A 20,945-nucleotide genomic window follows, 5' to 3' on the forward strand; every position below is an offset into this window, starting at 1 on the left:
GACTGAAGCATTAAAAGAGACATCTTTAATAATAACCACTAATTACTTAAAAGTGACTCTTTATAATTGCATTCAATTCCAATGTATTAGATACATGGAGTGTATGTGTACACTGTATGTGGGACTGGAGTTTATTCAGACATAATATACATGAAGCGATAGTAAAAGAGTAACATTTCCACTCTCTATTGATGAGAGAGAGGTTTTTTTAGGAGAGAGAGAGAGAGAGAGAGAGAGAGAGAGAGAGAGAGAGAACTCACAACGTGCAACAAAAAAGATCAAATACTGCCATGGCGTTTGCATTTCAAAAACCCAAGAAACTACGCAAATTAACATTAATGGCCGTGGCTGCATATCAGTGGGGTGTGTGAGGAGCGGTCTTATATGGGCCTTTGACACATGGGTTGCCACGCAAAAATGCTGAAATCCCCCAAAACAGGAGAAAAAAAGGAGAAATGGCCATCAAGAAGTCGTCAAGGAGGAATGGTCAAATAAAAGGAGTCTTCTTGAGGATACAGGAGAGTTGGCAGGTATGCCATTTAACTTCTCTACACTGGCTCCCAATCCCTTTCAGAATTGATTTGTCTTGCTCCGCCTTACATATCTGATCTGCTCTCCCCCTATGTGCCAACACGCTGTCTGAGATCCTCAGGCAAAGCACTTCTAGAGAGCCAAGATTGTATAGGTTAAAGACCAAAGGAGATCTGGCTTTCAGTACCAGAGCTCCAACACTTTGGAATGCACTGCCCTTGGAGATCAGGCTTGCTGAATCGGTCTCTTACTTTAAATCCCTGCTGAAAACGCACTTTTATAGATTAGCTTTCAGTGCAAACTCCTATTAATTTCAGTCTATCTTGTGGATTGTTGAAATGTCTCTTGTTGCTTCTTGTTTTGTGTTGCTTTTGTGTACCTTGCCTCATGTGTAAAGCACTTTGTAACACAATTTTGAAAGGTGCTATATAAATTAAGTTGTATTATTATTAAAGTTGTATTTGCCTCCCCACAATTGTGCTGTTATACTTAGGCAGAGAAATGGGACAAAGCATCTTTACAAAGCATTTGCCTCTTTTCTAAAAATACATTGATGAGAAAATATGCATTCTTTTCTTCTCGCCAGAAAAACCCAAAGCAGATGTGATTTATTTGACACCAGTGATATATTTCATTAAAACACTGGGCTTATAGCTGTTCTTCTATTATTGGGCCAGACAAAACCCTCTGAGCCTCTCATCGGACTTATATTGCTGTGTAAGCTGGTATATATCCCATTATGACTGAACTCAGCCAAACTCAGCCAATTGCACACATACTCGCGCGCGCGTGTGTGAGAGAGAGAGAACGAGTTTGTCTGTCCTCCTCAAAGCTTTCCAGCTGTATATGTATCTATAAGTGCACACACTTCTATGGGTGCGTGTATTTTTTGTATCTGTATGCAAGTCTGTGGTGTGTACACAAGTAAGACGCGCGAACGCGGTAAGCGAACGCAAAAAAAGCAAAAAAAGAATGAAAAAAAATATTAAAATTTTTTTTTTTTTAAATCTGCGTTAAAAGGAGCATCTTAGAAAAATACAAATTCACAAAAAAAAAACTGTTTTTGAACAATTCAACAAAGTGTTTGAAGTGCCTGTTTCACCCACTTCCGGGGGGCGGAGCCAAAATCCGAGCCCGATGTATTTGTTCGTAGACCCCCACTTAGGGGGGGTAGAAAAAGTTTGGGAGCGATTCGGGCACTTTTCATTTAACATGGGGTTTCAATGGGGAGTTTTTAGGAGCCTTCTCCGGGGCGTGGCTTCCGGGGGAAGGGGCGGGCTTAAACGTAACCTTGACAGGTGTGTTCAGTTTTCAAAGACCTTTCATTTGATGTATGGTACGTCTAAATTGGACATTTACTTATCTCAGAGGAGCTGCACACAGGCAGTGCACACAGGCAGTGCACACGGAGACACAGACAGAGACACAACCCAAGCAGGGTTACATAGTAAGCTCCACTTGGTCGGAGGCGCGGCTTCGCCGCGCCTCCTCCCGCGTTCGCAATCATGTGCCTGTGTGTGTGTGTGTGTGTGTGTGTGTGTGTGTGTGTGTGTGTGTGTGTGTGTGTGTGTGTGTGTGTGTGTGTGTGTGTGTGTGTGTGTGTGTGTGTGTGTGTGTGTGTGTGTCTGTGTGTGTGTGTGTGTGTGTGTGTGTGTGTGTGTGTGTGTGTGTGTGTGTGTGTGTGTGTGTGTGCATGTGCATCTAAGTGCCTAGGAGTGAGTATTTGTGTGTGCGTGACCCAATCAACTTCAATGGCACATTATTGAGCACTTCAGTGAAAAATGCTCTGAAGCGGTCAATGCTTCAGCCATCTTCGATCTTCCTATCCAGGGAGTTGCAGAACACGGATTGTGTTCAATAATTACATAACTTAATGCCAGGAGGAGCTAACAAACCCATTATGCAAGGCATTTTCAAAGGCCAAGTCTGGTCTAATCCTTTAAGTCTAGACCAGGACCAATGGGAATTGGCATTATGGTTTATAAGAGAGACCGGCTTCTCTAATTCTTTCCAATACAAATTCCATGGTGAAATGACATCTTTATGCTGGCTATTTTGTTGTCATGGTAATCCCAAACAAAATGACTTTTTATTCAATTGCCATTGCAATGGGCAATCTGTGTACTTAATTAATAACAAATCTTTAACCGAATTTTTAAATCAATTGTCTTTCTGCAATTACATATTTGTGTTAAAATACTACTAACCTCCCAGCCCCAGTATTGTTTTCAAACATTGTGACCGATACACAAAGTTGTGAACTGCCAAGGTTTGGTGCGACCAATGCTAAAGATATTGTCATGGTCGGTCATGTAAGGCGCTTTGCATAAATCATGTTCAGTGAACAGCACATAATTACATGGCTATCCAAAGCCCAGGGGTTTGAAATCCTGAAGAATCCTCTAACCTAGAGCAATGAAGTCTTCCTGTTCCCCAGAGTGGGCGAGGCCAAGCGGCCCATTGTATAGCAGCAGCCCATTGGCTGACTCAGCCAGGAACTCCAGGGAGATGTGGCTCTGGAAGCATGGCCTGATGGGAGGGAACCAGGCATAGCCCTGACCACCAAAGGTGCTTGGTCTGCTGGCACTCAGGACCATCATACATAGGAGGACACTTACATCTGGACAGAGAGAGAAAGAGAGAGAGACACAGACAGACAGACAGACAGACAGATTTGTAGATGGGGTAATACCCTATTCTAGTCATTAAACAAATGCTAAAGGCAGACACTTCTATAACAGGTGACATTGATTAAAGCCTTTTATGTTGTTATCTCCACATTGTATAATTAGAATAGAATAGAATAGAATAGATGATGGCAGCTTTTAAGATACAAAATAAAATAAAAATCCTTACTTGTATCCTAGCTCACTATCTAGGCAGGTCCCCCCATTGAGGCAGGGGTTCACTGGGTAGGAGGAGCAGGAGAGATGGGGTTTTTCCCTGGCACCACAGCCACAGCGGGCCTCTGAAGACGCAGACACAGACACCAGGGAGGTGTTCCCCAGGTTCAGAGCTACAGGGGCGTGGTTAAAGGAGACAACACTGCTGCAACCACCCGATTGGCTGCAGTCGGTGTAAGGGCACTCATCCACACCCACCTGAGAGATGGACACGCCCAAAGCTGCCTCCAACTGTTTTGACATGAAGGTGAGAGAGGGGGGGGGGAGATAGAGAGAGAGAAAGAGAGAAAGCAGAAGCAACATGGTTTATCAATACATGCACTTGCTATTTCATGAAAGCTTATAAAGTTTATGAAATCGTTATGAAAAGAGCAGGGAGTGCAGAGTTGCACTGTATTTGGGTGTGACACAAAGATCAGAAACTAAAGAGATTAGAACATCTCAAATTATTCAGAAACCAATTCCCATAACTTGTGTCAGTTTATACATGGTCGGGGGTTCGGAAAATCATGAGACATGAGGACGTACATTTTGACTGCTGCTCTAACAAAATGTGTGCTAGTGTAAAGTACTTACTGCAGAATCATTTTCAAGCTATGAACTATCCTAAAATGATGGTGGAAGGTTAAGCCTAAATAATTCGGAATTTAAGCTAACAATACAACTAATCGTTTTAGATTAGCAACACGGTTGTGTATTATAAATTTGATTTTGGATGCCCTCTTAACATTTATACAATTTAATTTACAACACTTTGTAAAGTTTTGATAGAATTTTGATTTGACTTATTTGACATTCAGTTTAAAAAGAAAATACATGTGTAACAGGTTACAGACAAGGATAAACACAATAAAGTCAAAGTCAAGACTTATTTCCATTGTGGTCCTTGGTTTCAAACATAGAGACAATACAAACATAAAAACAAGAAACTATGAAAAAAAACTGCATACAAAGACATTGAATTGTAGACTCTAACATTATACCCTAGAAAAAGCTGCATCTTGGCTTTTTTAAGCACCCGGCAGTAAAACTGTCAATGATCGACAATCTAAACAACTGCTTCTGGGCAGTCCGGCCTCTTAAAAAATAGTTTCAGATTTATACACCAGTGAATAATTTATTAAGGCTCTCAGATATTTTGTCTGTCTGTCTGTCTGTCTGTCTGTCTGTCTGTCTGTACAGTTATCCGTCCTAATATACCCTGGTTTGGGTATTTCAATGTCAGTGTGGCCGTGTTTGGTGTTAGACGCTGGCTCTGTTAATAATGCTGGTGTGTGTGTCTCCCCCCCCTCTCTCTCTCTCTCCCTCTTCTCCCTCTCTTGCCCTTTTATAAAAGCTGGGTTGGGTCACCAGCTGCTTTCATCCCTTAAATGGATCTGAAATATTTAACAATATTTGAGCAGTGTATGCGTGTATGTGTGAATGAGTGTGTGTGTGTGTGTGCATACTATATGCATGTGCTTGTGTAGGTCTAAGAATTAAGTAGCCTACACTGACTTGTTGAGGTGATTCATGCCGGTTTAAATGCATAAGTGTGGTATTTAACCTTGAGTAGCATGCATGCATGGATGTGTGTGTATCTGACAGAGCGTAAAATGGTGTTCATCATGTGCAAGCAAAGTGTTTCTTTAAGTGCATCCTCAATTGCGTGTGTATGAGTTTAATGTTTAATTTATGCCTGTTCAATGTATCATTAATCATCTTGGTATCTGATATCATTCATCTATGTGAGAACTGAGAACACTGGTATACTGTATGCTTGTCATTACTGTATACTATACAGAATGACAATTAAGCAGTCTTCCGTTTAAATTAGTTTTGTGTATTAATGAGAATGAATCGAATCCAATTAACCCAATGACAGAAACAGGGTTTTGAGAATCTCTTAATCACTTAGTAAGCCTGACTTAAACATGTTATGCTGTTGTATAATGATGTTGCGTGGACAAAATAGCCGATCTTCAAGCTCACAAAGTGTTGCATCACAACACCGGCGTAAAACAAGAATAAATTAAACATAGTCCTATGATATTTTAGCAAATTTCTCCTTCAATCAAATGGTCAAAATAGGGAAGCCAGGGTTAATGTGCTTAAAGAGAGTAAGAAAAAAAGAAGTCTTGTCACCTTGGCTCTGTTGGCTGCCACATAGCCCTGCAGCTTCTCAGATCTGTAGTACGGTGAGCCGTGAGCAGCAAACCACACGCTGAGCTCCCGCTCACCGCGCCGGTTAGTGTCTGCCACCGAGAACACCTGGACATTGTCTGGCTGGGTTTGCAGGACCGCGGCCAACACGACACCCAGCTGTGAGAACTTACTCTCTTGCCCCTCTCCACTGCTGAAGAAATCCTCCATAGTAAGGTCTGGAAGAGGAGGAGAGGATGGAGAGAGAGAGAGAGAGAGAGAGAGAGAGAGAGAGAGAGAGAGAGAGAGAGAGAGAGAGAGAGAGAGAGAGAGAGAGAGAGAGAGAGAGAGAGAGAGAGAGAGAGAGAGAGAGAGAGAGAGAGAGAGAGAGAGAAAAGGAAATAACAGATAATGTCATGAGAGGGCAGATGAAACATAGAAAAACGATACAGAAGAGAAGAGAGCCACACGGAACCGAAGAGAAAACGAAAGAGGAAAAAACAAAACAGAGGTGAGAAAAAAGAGAAGAGAAAAGCACAGAAGACAATTCGAAAAAGAGAGGAAGGGAGAGGAGAAAAGGAGGAAAATAAAAAGCAGCAGTAGAACAACTCAAAGCCCCCAGCTGGATGAGTGAGAAGCCAGTCAGATGTTGTGTGAGACTCCTGTGAGCCCAGCGCCTGAGGGAGCTGCCAACCAAGCGCCACTTTTTCCCAGGTCACCCAGGGGACATGTCAGAGATACAAAAGCCTGGCCCCAAGGCTCTCTGGAATACGTGACATCACATACATGTCAAGTACGGTTACCTTGGCAACTGAGTGACAGAATCACCTCTTGAGACGTGCATGTGTTTGCGTGGGGAGGAAGGATATGTATTGTGGTGCGTGTGCGTGCGCACGGGTGTGCGCGCGCGTGTGTGTGTGTGCATGTGTGGAGGGGGGTTCAGATGTTTGAAATCCGGAGAAAGACCAAAAAGTGACAATATTTGACAGCTGCCATCTTTATGCAAATATTGATCCAGTTCGTTTGTCAGGTATGCTCATGAGGGCTGTGTGACTCCAACATGTTCAGTGGAAAGGCTCGTTCATTTGTTACATGACTGATGGCTACTGCACCGCTTCTTGTCATGACGTTGACCCGTTCTTACTCTATCTATATGAACGCAGGGAAATAAAAAAGGATCAAATAGGAACAATGATAATGAGGGGACGGAAAAGGGACTCACTGGACAGGCGTATGGAGGCAGCATTCTGAAGGGCCTCCTCGGGCAGCTCTGCCACCAGAACATCTGCAGTGGAGGTCACATCAGGCCACGTCCTGTCTGACACACGGACCTGCAGGCTGTAGGAGCCTGGTGGGGTTCCCTCTCTGATACTGAGCTCACCAGAGTTCTGATTCAGACTGAATAACCTGACAGAGAAACAGAAAGAGAGATAGAAGTGGTGATCTTTTATTTTGATATATTAGTGATATATATTAGCAGGTCCAAAATGATAGAAGACTGGATCGTGAGACATTGGCTTCACAATTGAACTTTCAACTCAACCCTCTCATTCCCCTCATTCTACTACAGCTGAAGATTCATAACCACAAATAACACACACTTGAATGAATGTCCATACTGCATACAGTGTCCAGTCATGTATGTGACAGAACATTACTCTCCATATGTTTAGTTTTTTTTGTCTATTTGTGCATTTGTTTAATCTATCATTTAGAATTCACAAAACTCAGTTTCCAAACCTTTCTAGATTTCTGTCTATATAGATATTATATGCACCCTAGGAGACATACTAACAGCAAATGGCCATCATGTGAAAATGGTCAGTACACTCAGGTGTACGACCCCTCAGCACACACACACGCACACGCACGCGCACACGCACGCGCACACGCACGCGCACACATACACACACACCGAACCCATCCTAACACCTAACCCCCCACATATTCAAAAAGTGAGCTATCAGGGGAAACATGCAAAACCTCCCTGCTACCCTAATCCCCCAAACACACACACACACACACACACACACACACACACACACACACACACACACACACACACACACACACACACACACACACACACACACACACACACACACACACACACACACACACACACACACACACCACCTCCTCCTCCTGTTTCTTCCGTTGTGAAAACGAAACACACTCCAAAATAGAATCGACTTTTATCAAGGGCAGCTTGCGGTCAGTGAGACGTTAGGGATTCAGTGTCTTGCTCAAGGACACTCCATGAGGACGTGATGGATATTGGTGGACAGGTGTCAGCTCTTAGCTGGAATAAACATGTGACCCGTAACTGGACAGTCTCTCTGATCCACAGGCCATTCTCATACGCCAGGCATGACCTCACAAGAATCCCTGTTGGCCTATAAGCTCAATACTGTAGCATTACAGCATGTCATTTTCACTCAATACTATCAGTGCCACAGACAAGGCTGGATAAACCCACCAGAGGATGGCCAAGACACCCACTTTGCTCCTAATCGTGTGGCAAAGCCAAACTTTGTTTTCTCATCTCTGGCCATTCCAACTCCTGGGCCAATCCATCACCCTTGTATTTATGTGTCCATCAGTCTGGGTTATAGTTCTTATCAATGGTTCAGAGCATAGCAAGAGAGTGAGAATCACTCATCTGGAATTATCACCACATCATCCCTCCATCATTTCTCTTTCTCTTCTCGCCTGTTCTTTTCCCAGTGTCAAAGGTCAATGTCACGGAGAGTACTACTGACGCCGTATTAGACAGATAGACCTTTATTGATCCCACAAGGTAAATTCAGTTGTCATGGCAGTACTGACTGACGCAGCATTTGTGGCTTCATTCTCTGTCATTGAAGCCTTTCATTATCTCCTTCCCTGTAAATATATTGCTCTGATCTCATATTTCTTTTTGGTCACTCTCCATCTACTTCTGTGTGTGTGTATTGAGTGTGTGTGTGCGCTCGCTCGCTCGCACACACACACACACACACACGCGTGTGCGCGCGCACGCACATAGACGTGCACGCACGCATGCATGTGTGTGTGTGTGTGTGTGTGTGTGTGTGCATGCATAAATGGTAACCAAAGCATGAGTCCCAGCTTTGAGACCAGTGAATTTCTCTAAGCTGAGCCACAGTCATTTCTTCACCTCGTGCCAGAGACACGAAAGTAAAGCACAAGCATTCTGGCCCAGGTTCAAACGAAGTTTGACAATGTGCCATGACAGTCACATAACTGTTAAACCTCGTTAAGGGTGGCCTTGCAACCTTCACAGGTCAGGGCGAGCCAGTTAATTAACCGTAAGCGAATCAAGCCAATCTCCGGCTGAGATCGAATGTGTGTTGCCCGTGGGGAGTCTGTGTTATGTCACCCCTCTCGCCAGATATCGTATTAATGTAATACTTTAATGATTTGCCAGACGCTGGTGGCAAACACGCAACACAGCACTTTAGTGACAGAAAACAAATGGCTTTCAACCTCCTCATCTGGTGATATGGATATGAATGCGCTGATCCATACTGTGAACAAATTGCTATCTGCTGACTGGAGCAGGGAGGCACTATGGTAATGTCTCTTTCTCCCTCTCATGGGTCCCTTTCTTCTCCGTCAACTCTTGTCGTCTCCCAGCGTCCTCACCGGCCCCATTACAGGTGTCTCATTATAGCGGAAGGTGCCAGGGAGCACAATCAGGTTCTCTTTCAACGCGTCTGTGTGAAGCCTCGCCTCATCAAACAAAACGAGCACCCTGTGTCACGCTTCACTGGGAATTTTCAATACCGTTCATTATGAAGTATTAATAACGCTGCTCCCGACAAGTCAGATCCCTCATTCTGTTTCTCCCTGTCCCTTCCTCTTTTCTTTTCTTTCAATCTCCCTTTCTCTACCCTACAATTGTCTGCCTCTGTCCCAGTTTTACCTCCTCTTTGTCATTCTCTCTCACTTTCTAGTTTAAATCTTTCACTCCCTTATTTCCATTCAATTTGCTCACTGTATAGGTCATGCGTTTTGCGTCTCTGCACCTCTCCTAGTTGGTGCCACTCTGCAAGAGACACCTCACCACCAGATAATTCTCCACCTTCACCACAGCATGTCCCAAAATCATAAATAGGTCTTAAAAATATGTCTCTAAGTGTCGTTTGAGTTTTTGAGAGTGTAAATATTCACTATTCACAGAGTATTTATGTGGTGTTAATTAAAGCTGGTTGGAATGGTACAGAGGAGGAAACAAAACTGTCTTCGTCTTTTCCCACTCTACTGCTGCAATTTACTTTCACATTCTCTCCAATTTCTCTGCTCCTTCTTTTCTCTACTTCTCTTGACAGTACTTCTGTACATCTGTCTACCACTTTCTCTTTGCATACCTCTGCCTCCCTTGCTGCCATGCTCTCTCTCTCTCTCTGTATACAGCCTTTTTAAGTGGTGCAGATTTAAGAGGGGTTTGTGAGGCAGAGGAGATCAAAGTACCTTGAGGGTTTCCCTTCAAAGTGGTAAACCTTCTCACTCCAGTCATCAAGGTCTGGGGATTGAACTTGTCCGAGCACCGTCGTCGGGAGAACACCTAGGAAAATAAATAAATGGAAACAACAAGCAAAGGAATTAGCATCTGACCCACAATGGTACCATCTGAAGAAAGAAAGGGAAGTGAAGTTGAATGGGTCTGGGGGAGAGAGAGAAGAAAGAGAGAGGAGCACGTCTTTAAGACGATAAGGTGTCTCATTAGCACTTACTGTTTGGACACGGTTTGAAGGCACAGCGGGGGACGCAATAAATGTTAGCCTGGCATTCATTTTCCCTCCAAGAAAAACAATTTACAGAATGTTGTAATCTCGTTAGCTGTGAAATCGACAGCTTTCTAAAACATGGCCTCCTGTTTATGTGCCCGTCAAACCTGGGACTTGATTTAATTGTTTGCTTCATGGCATGTTGTTGAGGTACGTGATGAATTTGCATTAGGGGTTAATGTACTTTCATCTGGATAAGCCCCCCAAGAAGGGATCCACTAAAAATACATTACAGAGAACCTCCGTTTTTCCAGCAAATTATGAAAAGCTGACAGATGGTATATAACACTAAATAAGTGATGTGGGGGCTGCTGCAAGGGACTGTAAGCAGTCATGTGTGACAAGCAGCTTCTTAACAACGGTAGCACTGTAGAAGTGCTTATATGAAACAGCAACACTGGTGGCTGTAGCCTAAAGCAGCAGACTCCCATTTGAAAATATTTAGTGCCAAGGACCCCATATAGGATTTGTAAGATCTTTTCAAAAATATAAAAAATAGCTTGTAGCTATGAAAATAGCTACAGGCTCACAGTTTGTACAGTAGGCTATTTTCAATATCTGAAATAAGGCTTAAGTAGTTAATTCATAATGTACTCTTTCCCTTCCTAGAAATGTAGTGGATTCAAAAGAACAATATTTGTCCTTGAAATGTAGTGGAGTGAAAGTATGCAAAAATACTCAAGTAAAATACAGATGCTAAAAAAAAGTACTTAAGATAAGTACAGTACTCAAGTACTGTAAGTGTAGGCTACTTCGTTACTGTCCACCACAGTGGGTATAGTATGATTGAATATATTTGAAAAACAGCATGCCGAAAACATTTATAAAACAACAACATACCCTCATAGCTGTAGACAATGAAGCTGGTGTGGCCCGGAGAGTGTGGGTGGTCATTCCTGTCACCGATGACGACCGTCAGTGTACTGGTGGAGCTCATTGGAGGGTTGCCGCTGTCAATCATAAGGATAGGGAGGCGGTACTCCTTCTGCCGCTCACGGTCAAAAGTACGCAGGGCGGTGATGGCGGCGCTGCCGTTGCGCAGGTCGGTCAAGTTGAAGTTGGTGGCGTCGGAGGTCAGCATGAGGAGGCGGATGGAGAAGGGGCCACCGTTGGGGGAGGTGTCACGGTCGGTGGCGTGCAGGAGAAGAGAGGTTTCGTTCATGAGCACGGCCTGCGGTGCCGCAGTGTTCTCCCAGACGATGGGCCTGTAAGGCATCTCGAACTCTGGCCCATTGTCATTGACATCTAACACGGTAACCATGACGATGGCAGTGCCTGTGAGGGATGGGCTGCCAGTGTCTGTGGCCAGGACCATGATTCTGTGCTGTGACACTTTTTCCCTGTCCAGAGAACTGGCCACTACCACCCATCCGGACTGGTCCACGAGGAACTGCCCGTAGGGGTCAGAGTCTTTGGAAATGCCATATGAAAAGCGTCCATTTTGGCCAGAGTCAAGATCAGCGGCTGAAACCTGAGCGACAATTGTTCCGACTGGGACATCCTCAGACATGGCGGGTGCCTCGTAAAACTGTGGGAAGAAGACGGGGGCGTGGTCATTGGAGTCTTCCACTTGGACCAGACAATACGCCAAACTGAAGAAGTCAGCATCTTCAGCCTTCACCGTCAAATTGAAAGTTCTCTCATGGGGCTTCTCGAAGTCAATCTTCTTCTTGAGTCTAATGACACCACGCCGGTTCACCCGGTCTGTCTCCACAAAGAACTTCCTGTCCTCGTCACCCCCAACGATGCTGAAGGTTACCATGGCATTCTCACCCTGGTCTCCATCAGTGGCAGAAACTGTGAGGACCTCACTGTTGACCTCCAGCTCCTCAGCCACCTGAGGACAATCATATCATATCATATCATATCATATCATATCATATCATATCATATCATATCATATCATATCATATCATATCATATCATATCATATCATATCATATCATATCATATCATATCATAATGTAACTTTACACTGTAACTTCATTCTATCATGCCATTTGTTTTATAATAATTTATTTGCATACATCTAATACTTTTGCTGCACAACTATATACTCTGTTCACACACAATAAAACATCTGCAATCAAAGGCCACTATTCAATTCAGTCAATTCCATATTAGTATACATATTAGCATCATAATACACGCTAGTATTTTATTATTTTCTATTATGAACTAGACCTTTAATAAATTATTTGTATTACATGAAGGAAGCAAACACCTACAGTAGGCTGTGCTGTAGCACATCACACAAAATTTGATAAAAAAAACACAATCTATCATAATAAAAGGTTTTGATAAAGTGATCCCACCTGTGCCGTGTAGACCCTCTGAGTGAAGACTGGTGGGTGGTCGTTTACATCTGAGACCACAATGGTCGCCGTCCCTGTCCCTGCCAACCCGCCGCCATCTCTGGCCTCAACTACAACTAGATATCGGTTTTCCACTTCGCGGTCTAAAGAGCGCAGCACCGTATAGATGGTCCCCGTCACACGGTTGATGGAGAACAGGTTGAGGTTGATCTCGTTGCGAACGTTCTGGACAATGTGATAGGTCAGAAGAGCATTTTTGCCCTCCTTGGGATCATCCAGGTCTCTGGCTTGCATCTCCATGACGGACGTATCGGCGGGCGAGTTCTCCGGCACATGACCGATGAAGCACCCGGCCGCATCTGGCGCCGAGCACGGGAAGAATGGTGCGTTGTCGTTGATGTCACGAACCTCCAGCAGGACGTCTGCGAATCCAGTGAGTCCTGCCCCTGCCTCGTCTGTGGCGAGGACCAGAAATCTCCAAGCGGGGCGCTCTTCGCGGTCTAGGCGCCGCTGGGCATAGATTCTACCCGTCAGCTCATCAATGGTAAATTCACTTCCTGCTCCCTGGCCATGGAGAGAGTAGCGGAGGGCCGTCTGGTCAGCCTCCTGGTCGGGATCTGTGGCCGACACCTGGGAAGGTCAGACATAAAGAGTGACAAATTCACTGTTACTGAATCTGAATGATGAAACTCAATAATACCTGTTAGTGCCAAAAAGTGTACTGTATATAGCATTTTTGATTGACACTTTGCTTAATGCATTATAATCACATTTATAATGCATTCTAATGCACTCATAAGGCTTCATAACAGTCAATCAATCAATCAATCAATCAATCAATCAATCAATCAATCAATCAATCAAAAGCACTTATAAAGTATTATAAGTGCTGGTCATAAGGCATTATAAGCTCAGCTGAACAGCACATTATAACTACCATACTTAGTTCATGCATTATAGACCCAACCTTTAAGTAAAGTTTTACCCATTTTTGTATTCCTTATACACAAGAAAGGCACATAATGCACAGCAGATTTCTGCTCAAATTATATAAATACGTTGTTACAAGCAGAAGCGGTAGAAAGAGTTTTTTACAACAACACAACATTACTTTATATTCATGAAGTGATTTCAAGAAGCTATTTCTGCTTTCCAACTCAGGTATGTTTTAAATATAAATTGCTTTTCCACTGAAAACTTATTTTTAGGCACTTCAAATAAGCATTGACAAAAGTATCTGACAACAACAGCACCTGCATGCAGCAAACAAACTAAAAAAAGGAGAACACTCTTGTTTTTGACCTAATTGGATAATTAAGACACCTTTTTGTTATCTTTCCAAATGAGGGACAAGAAAGACACCCCGCTGACACACACACACAGACAGACACACACACACACACACACACACACACACACACACACACACACACACACACACACACACACACACACACACACACACACAATCTGTCACTGCGACGTACAATGCAATTAAAAGTTCATAAATGCCAACAAAAGGAAGAGAAATACAGTTTTTCCCTTCTCTCCTCTGCTCACCAGAGGGTTTGTTTACAGAAGCCTTTGAAGTTCTGCCTCTCCCCCTCCCCCCTCCCCCTCCTGGCTGCTCTTCCTGACAATTCAAGTGGGGAGACAATATCGAAGGCGAGCAGTCGTGCCGCGGAGGAGGAGGCCGCCACGCAGGTGAAGTCAAGAAATATTCATTTCAAATTGGATTTCCTCCTCGTTCGCTATCTGCAGAATTGTATTAATATGTGGGGTGAAAGCGGGGTGCTTTTGGGAGGGGCCGGGTGCTGCACGCTGGAAAAACTATTGAGAGCATTAGCGAGGAACCGAGCGCGCATCAAATCAATTCCACAAGGCGAGGGGATGCAGACCTGGTTTGAAGACCCGATGACACATGCCTTTCTCTAGGATTACTGCCATGCCCTCTCCAATGTGCTACTTTTTTAATCTGATTTACCGTGGCGACATTTACATATTACAGTGAATTACCGAGGATAGGTGTGACGAAAGGTGGTTGGAAACAGCAACGGAAAAAAAAGGAGGTCGCCCTTGATTTTCTGAAACAACTTTTCATAAAATGGGCCCTTCTGTCCAGACCCTCCAGAGGTTGTTTTTACATATCACCATCTCAGAGCACGCACATGCCAGTATCAGACGATATTGTGTTAACCAATGTCACACATGTGTGATGTGTTAGTGTCTTTACACTATATCCTGAGGCCTGAGGGGAAGTTTCTTCCTAGGCTAAAGCGTGACAAATTGCACTCTGTTGGTCTACATCAAACCTGATCTGTTTTCACATGCTGTTCATATAAACAGATAAAGTCTCTGAAACAACAAGCTTCTTCATAGTGGTGCTCAGACCTGGCGCTCAAAAGGTGTTCTGGTTCACCGTCTTTGTGCATGTGCAACGACGTAAGGCCACTGTAGCCAATTCCTAAACTAACGGACATGTGAGCGTACAGGAGTACAGCCTGGATGAAATTTGAGCAATAAGTCTGAATGGGAGCCAGACTGGATCTAAGCAAATCCAAACAAAGACCCAAATCAAACCCAGGCCAAGCCAACCAGCACTTACTCCCATTCTCCCTTCCACCCGCCAATCATTAGCCACTTGAACCATAGCATCCCTACTCTGGGGCTAACATTCGGCTAAAATAGCAGATACAAGATCATAACATGCCACTAAGTGATGTGTTGTGAGCTTGTAGATCGGCTATTTTCAGCGAAGATATTTAATGTAGAGTGAAAACAGGAGGGGGTACAGAGCCTTTGGGAATCCGGTCAACTAAGTATAGGGTTTAAGTGGTTAGACAAACTAGTCAAATGATGTTTAGTTGAACTTCTGTCCTCAATACCTGGCAGTCGCTCAAAAAGGGAAATGCAATGCAAATATGGTATATTTGCAAACATATTATTGCCTCAAGTGCCCCATTCTAAGGGCGTGCCCGGGGCCACACTTTGGATACCGCACCATGTATGCAATGGTAAGTATAAGTATTTATTCAAGTACTGTATTTTTTACTTTACTTGAGTATTTCCATTTTTCGATACTTTATACTTCTACTTCACTACAATTATTTGAAAACATAATTTACTAGTTACTTTTCAGATTTGGATTATTAATACAAAACTTATAAGTGCTTAAGCCCTATTTTTATACTTTGGCTATTCGGAAATAGCTCACAACGTGTCGTGAAAAAGTTTGACAACTTTAGGAAACTTCAGGAAGCCATTCATGAGTACTTTTACTTTGGTATTGTAAGTATATTTTGATACCAATACCTACTTAAGTAAAATTTCATACAGGCTATATGTATATCTACATTGTGGTAATGCTACCTTTACCAAAGTAAAAAGCTCAGAGTACTTCTTCCAGCACTGCATGTATACCGACCTCTAAGACAAAGACGGGCAGCTGGGTGAGCTCCTCTGTGACGGCTGCGTGGTACTCCGTCTGGCCGAAGACGGGCGCCTCGTCGTTGCGGTTGACCACCTGGACCACCACCAGGGTCTCGTTCTCCCACTTCCCGTCGGAGGCGACCAGCCGCAGCTCGTACCTCTGCTCCATCTCGTAGTCCAGGGGCTGAGCCACGAAGATAGTGCCCACCTCGGGCTCTACATCAAAGGTGCCCATGATATTGCCGGCGGTGATCTGGTAGCGCAGCTTAGCATTGGCACCTGGATGCAGGGGTGACATGTGGAGACAAAAATCCACATGTCATACGCACTTTCATCATTTCAACTTTTATCATCATCATAGACACTTTATTATCACAGAAAGCGTGGCCTGTTAAACAACCAACCTGGCGTGCCTATTTTGGGCATGTCATTATTATTATTAGGTGAAATATTTGTATTTTTTTTTTACAATTTCAAAAATAGCTATTTTTCATGTAGGACTCAAGTGGTTAAACAACAGATAACATAAGAAATAAGTATCTGGGCTCAGGACACAGGGCATGTGTGTACGTGTACGTGTGCGTGTGTGTGTGACTGTGTGTGTGTTTGTGTATTTGTGTGTGTGTTTGTGTATTTGTGTGTCTGTGTGCATGTGTGCATGTGTGTGGAGGAGAATATTGGTGTGTGTTCTGGGGTGTGGGTGTATTGTTTTTGTCAGACAGCCTGTTTTTCAGTGGAGAGAGAGAGACTGGAATTATGTCCATGCATAAACAACACTAATATAAACAAGCAGCAATATGTATTTGGTTGGCAGCAGACATGATGCACGCTCACGCACTGTAGATGCAAACACACACACACACACACACACAAGTCATCCTCCCCTGCTCCCCATGCACAGCTCACTGCTCACACCAACACAGAATATTCCTCCACTAATCTGCTGTGAGTCACCCACCGTGGACAGGGGCTATCAAATATTTGGGAGGAAAACACGCTTTTCCCCTCACTGCGGGGCTCATTAGAGGGACTCTCTCTCTCTCTCTCTCTCGCCCTCTCTCTCTCTCTCTCTCTCTCCCCCTCTCTCTCTATCTCTCCCTCTCTCTCTCTCTCCTAAGGCTCTGTACATAAATATCGTCACGGTCGGATGGAAACCTTGTACGTCCAAAACTGTTACTTTTCAGGAAATGGAAATAAGAACCTGTGAGTTATTATTTAGTCACAAGCTATTTGTTCATACTTTTCATTGGTAAATATTTATAAAACCTACCGACAGACTTTCACTTACTACATCACTACTTTTACTTACTTTTAGCAGGGCATTCATTTACAAACAAGTTGACTGCAACGATATAGTACCATATACAGACAGACAGACAGACAGACAGACAGACAGACAGACAGACAGACAGACAGACAGACAGACAGACAGACAGACAGACAGACAGACAGACAGACAGACAGACAGACAGACAGACAGACAGACAGACAGACAGACAGACAGACATGAATAACAGCATCAGGCAGAGACGCTAGGGAAGAGTATAATACCTTCTCCGGGTTCATTTGGTTACATTTGTACACTCTCAGAGTTACAAATGTATAAATGAACTATGAGGATTTTACTGTGTAGAAAGACATTCTGTACTGTAATACTGTAAATGAGCTTGTATATCTGCTATATTTTTTTTAAATCGTGAACATTTGTGCAAATCTTCAATTATTTATATTTTTAAAGCAAACATTTGTAACTCGAATCTTTGCTTCTGGGAGTCCCTGGAACAAAAGATTTGACAAATTTAAAGAATTGCACAAATTTCACGATTTTTCAACAACAAAAAAAATAGCCAAAGAAATCTATAATGACACGAGACGCACTCCCGGATTGAATGGTTTAAAAAGAACATGGAGCTAGTGGAAATGGTTTAACAATACTAGGTTGTTTTGTAGCTTTGTAGCTGCGGTTGAAGCCAGATTTCGTAGCACCTACAAACGTTGGGCGTCGCTTTGTATCTTCATGTCGCTGGCTTCCATTGAACATGAATAGTAGACTGTAGCTTTGTATCTGCCAGTGTGAACATAGCGTAAGGACATTTACTTTGCAAACCTTTCCATTCATTCCAAATCACATTTGTCCTCACAGAGCTTCAAGAGTCATGCAGGTGGAATTTCCTTTCCATTAAAAGGCCATTCACACCAAGCACTTTAACTATAACGATAACTCATACGAGTTAGTACGATCGTACTAACTCAAGTGGATGGCAGAGTTCACACCACAACTATAACAAAGACAATGGTGAACAATATAGTTATAGTGCTTGGTGTGAGTGTGAACAGCCCTTAACTGGTTATAATGATCTATGATCACAAAGGTTTCGTTCCACAATGCACCATTTGAAACATGGCGCATTAAATGGCACACAAAATCATCAACAGCACAACATTTAAACAAACAGTTTTTCCCTCCCCGACAGAATCCTCGTCTTGAATATATTCAAGACGTTGAGTGATGAACTTCACGTAATGAGGAATATGGTGTTCTGGAGTTCTTCAACTCCTCCTGTCAGCCAGTGATCTCCTCCCAACACTCCCAGCAAGCTGAAGTGGTGTGACTATGAGGAGTAGACTGAATGTAAATGTGAAAAAATAATAAGGTATCATTTGACATTCCATGTTTGACTCTGAATGTGAACAGGGGAATGCCTTTACTACACATGCATGCACCTGGGAAACAACTAAAGACAGACTGACATGTATGGACACACACACACACACACACACACACACACACACACACACACACACACACACACACACACACACACACACACACACACACACACACACACACACACACACACACAGACACACACTTACATGCACACGCAAAATCCTAATATATACTTCGTCGTACAACCGTGACTTGCCAGAAATCCGTTATTTCTAGCGAGCAGTGCAGTCAAACATTGAAGTATAAAGGACACATAAGGCACACCCACCCACACCCACACTCACACCCAAAAGCACACAAATGTACAGCCCAGGGGCAAGCCTGTTTTGGGTCTAGCCGTGTCTCTGTTTGCCAAGACCAAGGAGACTTTAGGAGACAAACACCATCTGTGGGAGACATGTTGGCCCGTCATTACAGCATGCCATTGCTCCTCCTGGGAGTGTGTGTGTGCGTGCGTGTGTATACATGGTGTGTGTGTGTGTGTGTGTGTGTGTGTGTGTGTGTGTGTGTGTGTGTGTGTGTGTGTGTGTGCGCAGCGGGAGGCTTAAGTGCACCGGTCCGTCACAGCCTCTGAGCACGATCTGTCATGACACTTGCCGAGAGGTTGAGCGTGTGTGTGTGCGAGTAAGAGGAGTAGCTCCAGCGGTTTTTGCCCCCGGCAACCTCCCTAATGATCGGTCTGACCATATGGTGCTGCCCCCTTAACATACACATGCAAAGGCTCACGCACGTACACACACGGACATGCTCACACTCACACACGCACACGCACACGCACAGGGGACCAGCAGATTTAATTTGCAGCATTGCAGGAGCCTCGACATTCAGATTAAGGAAAGTCACAACAGCACTTCTTTTAGACTGAGAGTCAAGTTGTCCCCTGGCACTGAGGGCAGGTCAGCTTTAGCACCACTCTGCCACTGAAGGTCAGGGCTCATAAGAAAAAAACAACCTCTGAAGGCCCTGACACGACTTGCAAGAACTAACGGCAACTAACAGCAACAGATCAGAACAGAACGCCTTGCATAATCTCACGTCGTAAATATTGCGCTGAAAAAACACTGCAAAGACTGTGGCCGAGTGTCAGCTGATGTATGTTCTGCACCTGCGTGAGAGGAAATAATTGTTCATACGAGGATTTGGCAGCAGTTCTGTATTCTTAATCCAAGGAGAAAACCCATGGAAAGACAACTGGGAAGACAAAAACTGAGTATATTCATGCCACTCTGAATCCTGTTTACACGGTCTCATTATATGTATGCTCTGAATACAAATTGAGAATATGTCATAAGGCTATTCATTCAAAATAACAATTTCATTGACATCAATATTGCGTTGGTGTGCCCTCTTTTTATTTGTTGGCTTGCTGCTCACTTCTCTTCTTGTGCTTTAATTTGCTCAGGCTGAACAGCCAAACGGAGAGCTCTCTCCTCACCCACAATTCAACATGCTCAGTTGGGTGAATGGCCACCCTTAATGTCTGGCTGCCGCCTACGGAAGGGGACACTGCAAAAAATGGCCACTACTTGTCTGTCATTTTTCGGCTAACGATGGCTTGGTGTGTCCAGGGCCCACTTACACTTAAAGGGGGATTTTGGACTACGGTTTTCTTACCTTTTCTATGACGTTATGATATCTTAGGATGAGATATCATCCTAAGATATCAGGATGGAGGAGTTTTTTTTTTGGGGGTGAGATCTGACGTTCATAGACTAGTGACAGAACACTATGCAACCAAAAAAAAAAAAAAAAAAACCTAAGTCTCGCTAGACAAGATTGAAATCTCAAGATTTCGATCTCGTCTAGCGAGACTTCTGTTTTTTTTTTTTTTTTACAGTGTTCTGTCACTACGTCAGATCTAAAAAAAAAAAAAAAAGAAAAGCTATTAAAATACGCGATCTAGCGCAAGGCCTATTGGCGCACGTTTTAAGCTGTGGCGGATCCGGGATGGAGTTATGACATTTTTCTACAGTACCATTCATCCTAAGATATCATAACGTCATAGAAAAGGTAAGAAAACCTTAGTCCAAAATGCCCCTTTAAGCACATCACACTAATCAATTACTCAAATCTATACTTCACATTTAAGAAAACAGGTTCATTAAAAAAGGCTGGGAAACAG

At 43.6% G+C, this 20,945-nt stretch overlaps 1 protein-coding gene across 1 annotated transcript in view; it reads right to left on the minus strand.

Annotated features, from left to right (window-relative positions):
• The window catches only part of LOC308083563 (neural-cadherin), a gene marked incomplete at its 5' end in the record, with an annotated part of 160,190 nt that overhangs the window by 11,938 nt on the left and 127,307 nt on the right, over window positions 1-20,945 (minus strand). The window contains 9 exon segments of the mRNA XM_080425877.1: window positions 2,939-3,099; window positions 3,101-3,151; window positions 3,388-3,665; window positions 5,559-5,794; window positions 6,778-6,962; window positions 10,032-10,125; window positions 11,189-12,185; window positions 12,664-13,293; window positions 16,088-16,371. Of these exon segments, the coding sequence (XP_080282003.1) occupies window positions 2,939-3,099; window positions 3,101-3,151; window positions 3,388-3,665; window positions 5,559-5,794; window positions 6,778-6,962; window positions 10,032-10,125; window positions 11,189-12,185; window positions 12,664-13,293; window positions 16,088-16,371 (2,916 nt within the window).

This window comes from Gymnoscopelus braueri (genome assembly GCF_963280865.1).
Source record: "Gymnoscopelus braueri genome assembly, chromosome: 4".
NCBI lineage: Eukaryota > Metazoa > Chordata > Actinopteri > Myctophiformes > Myctophidae > Gymnoscopelus > Gymnoscopelus braueri.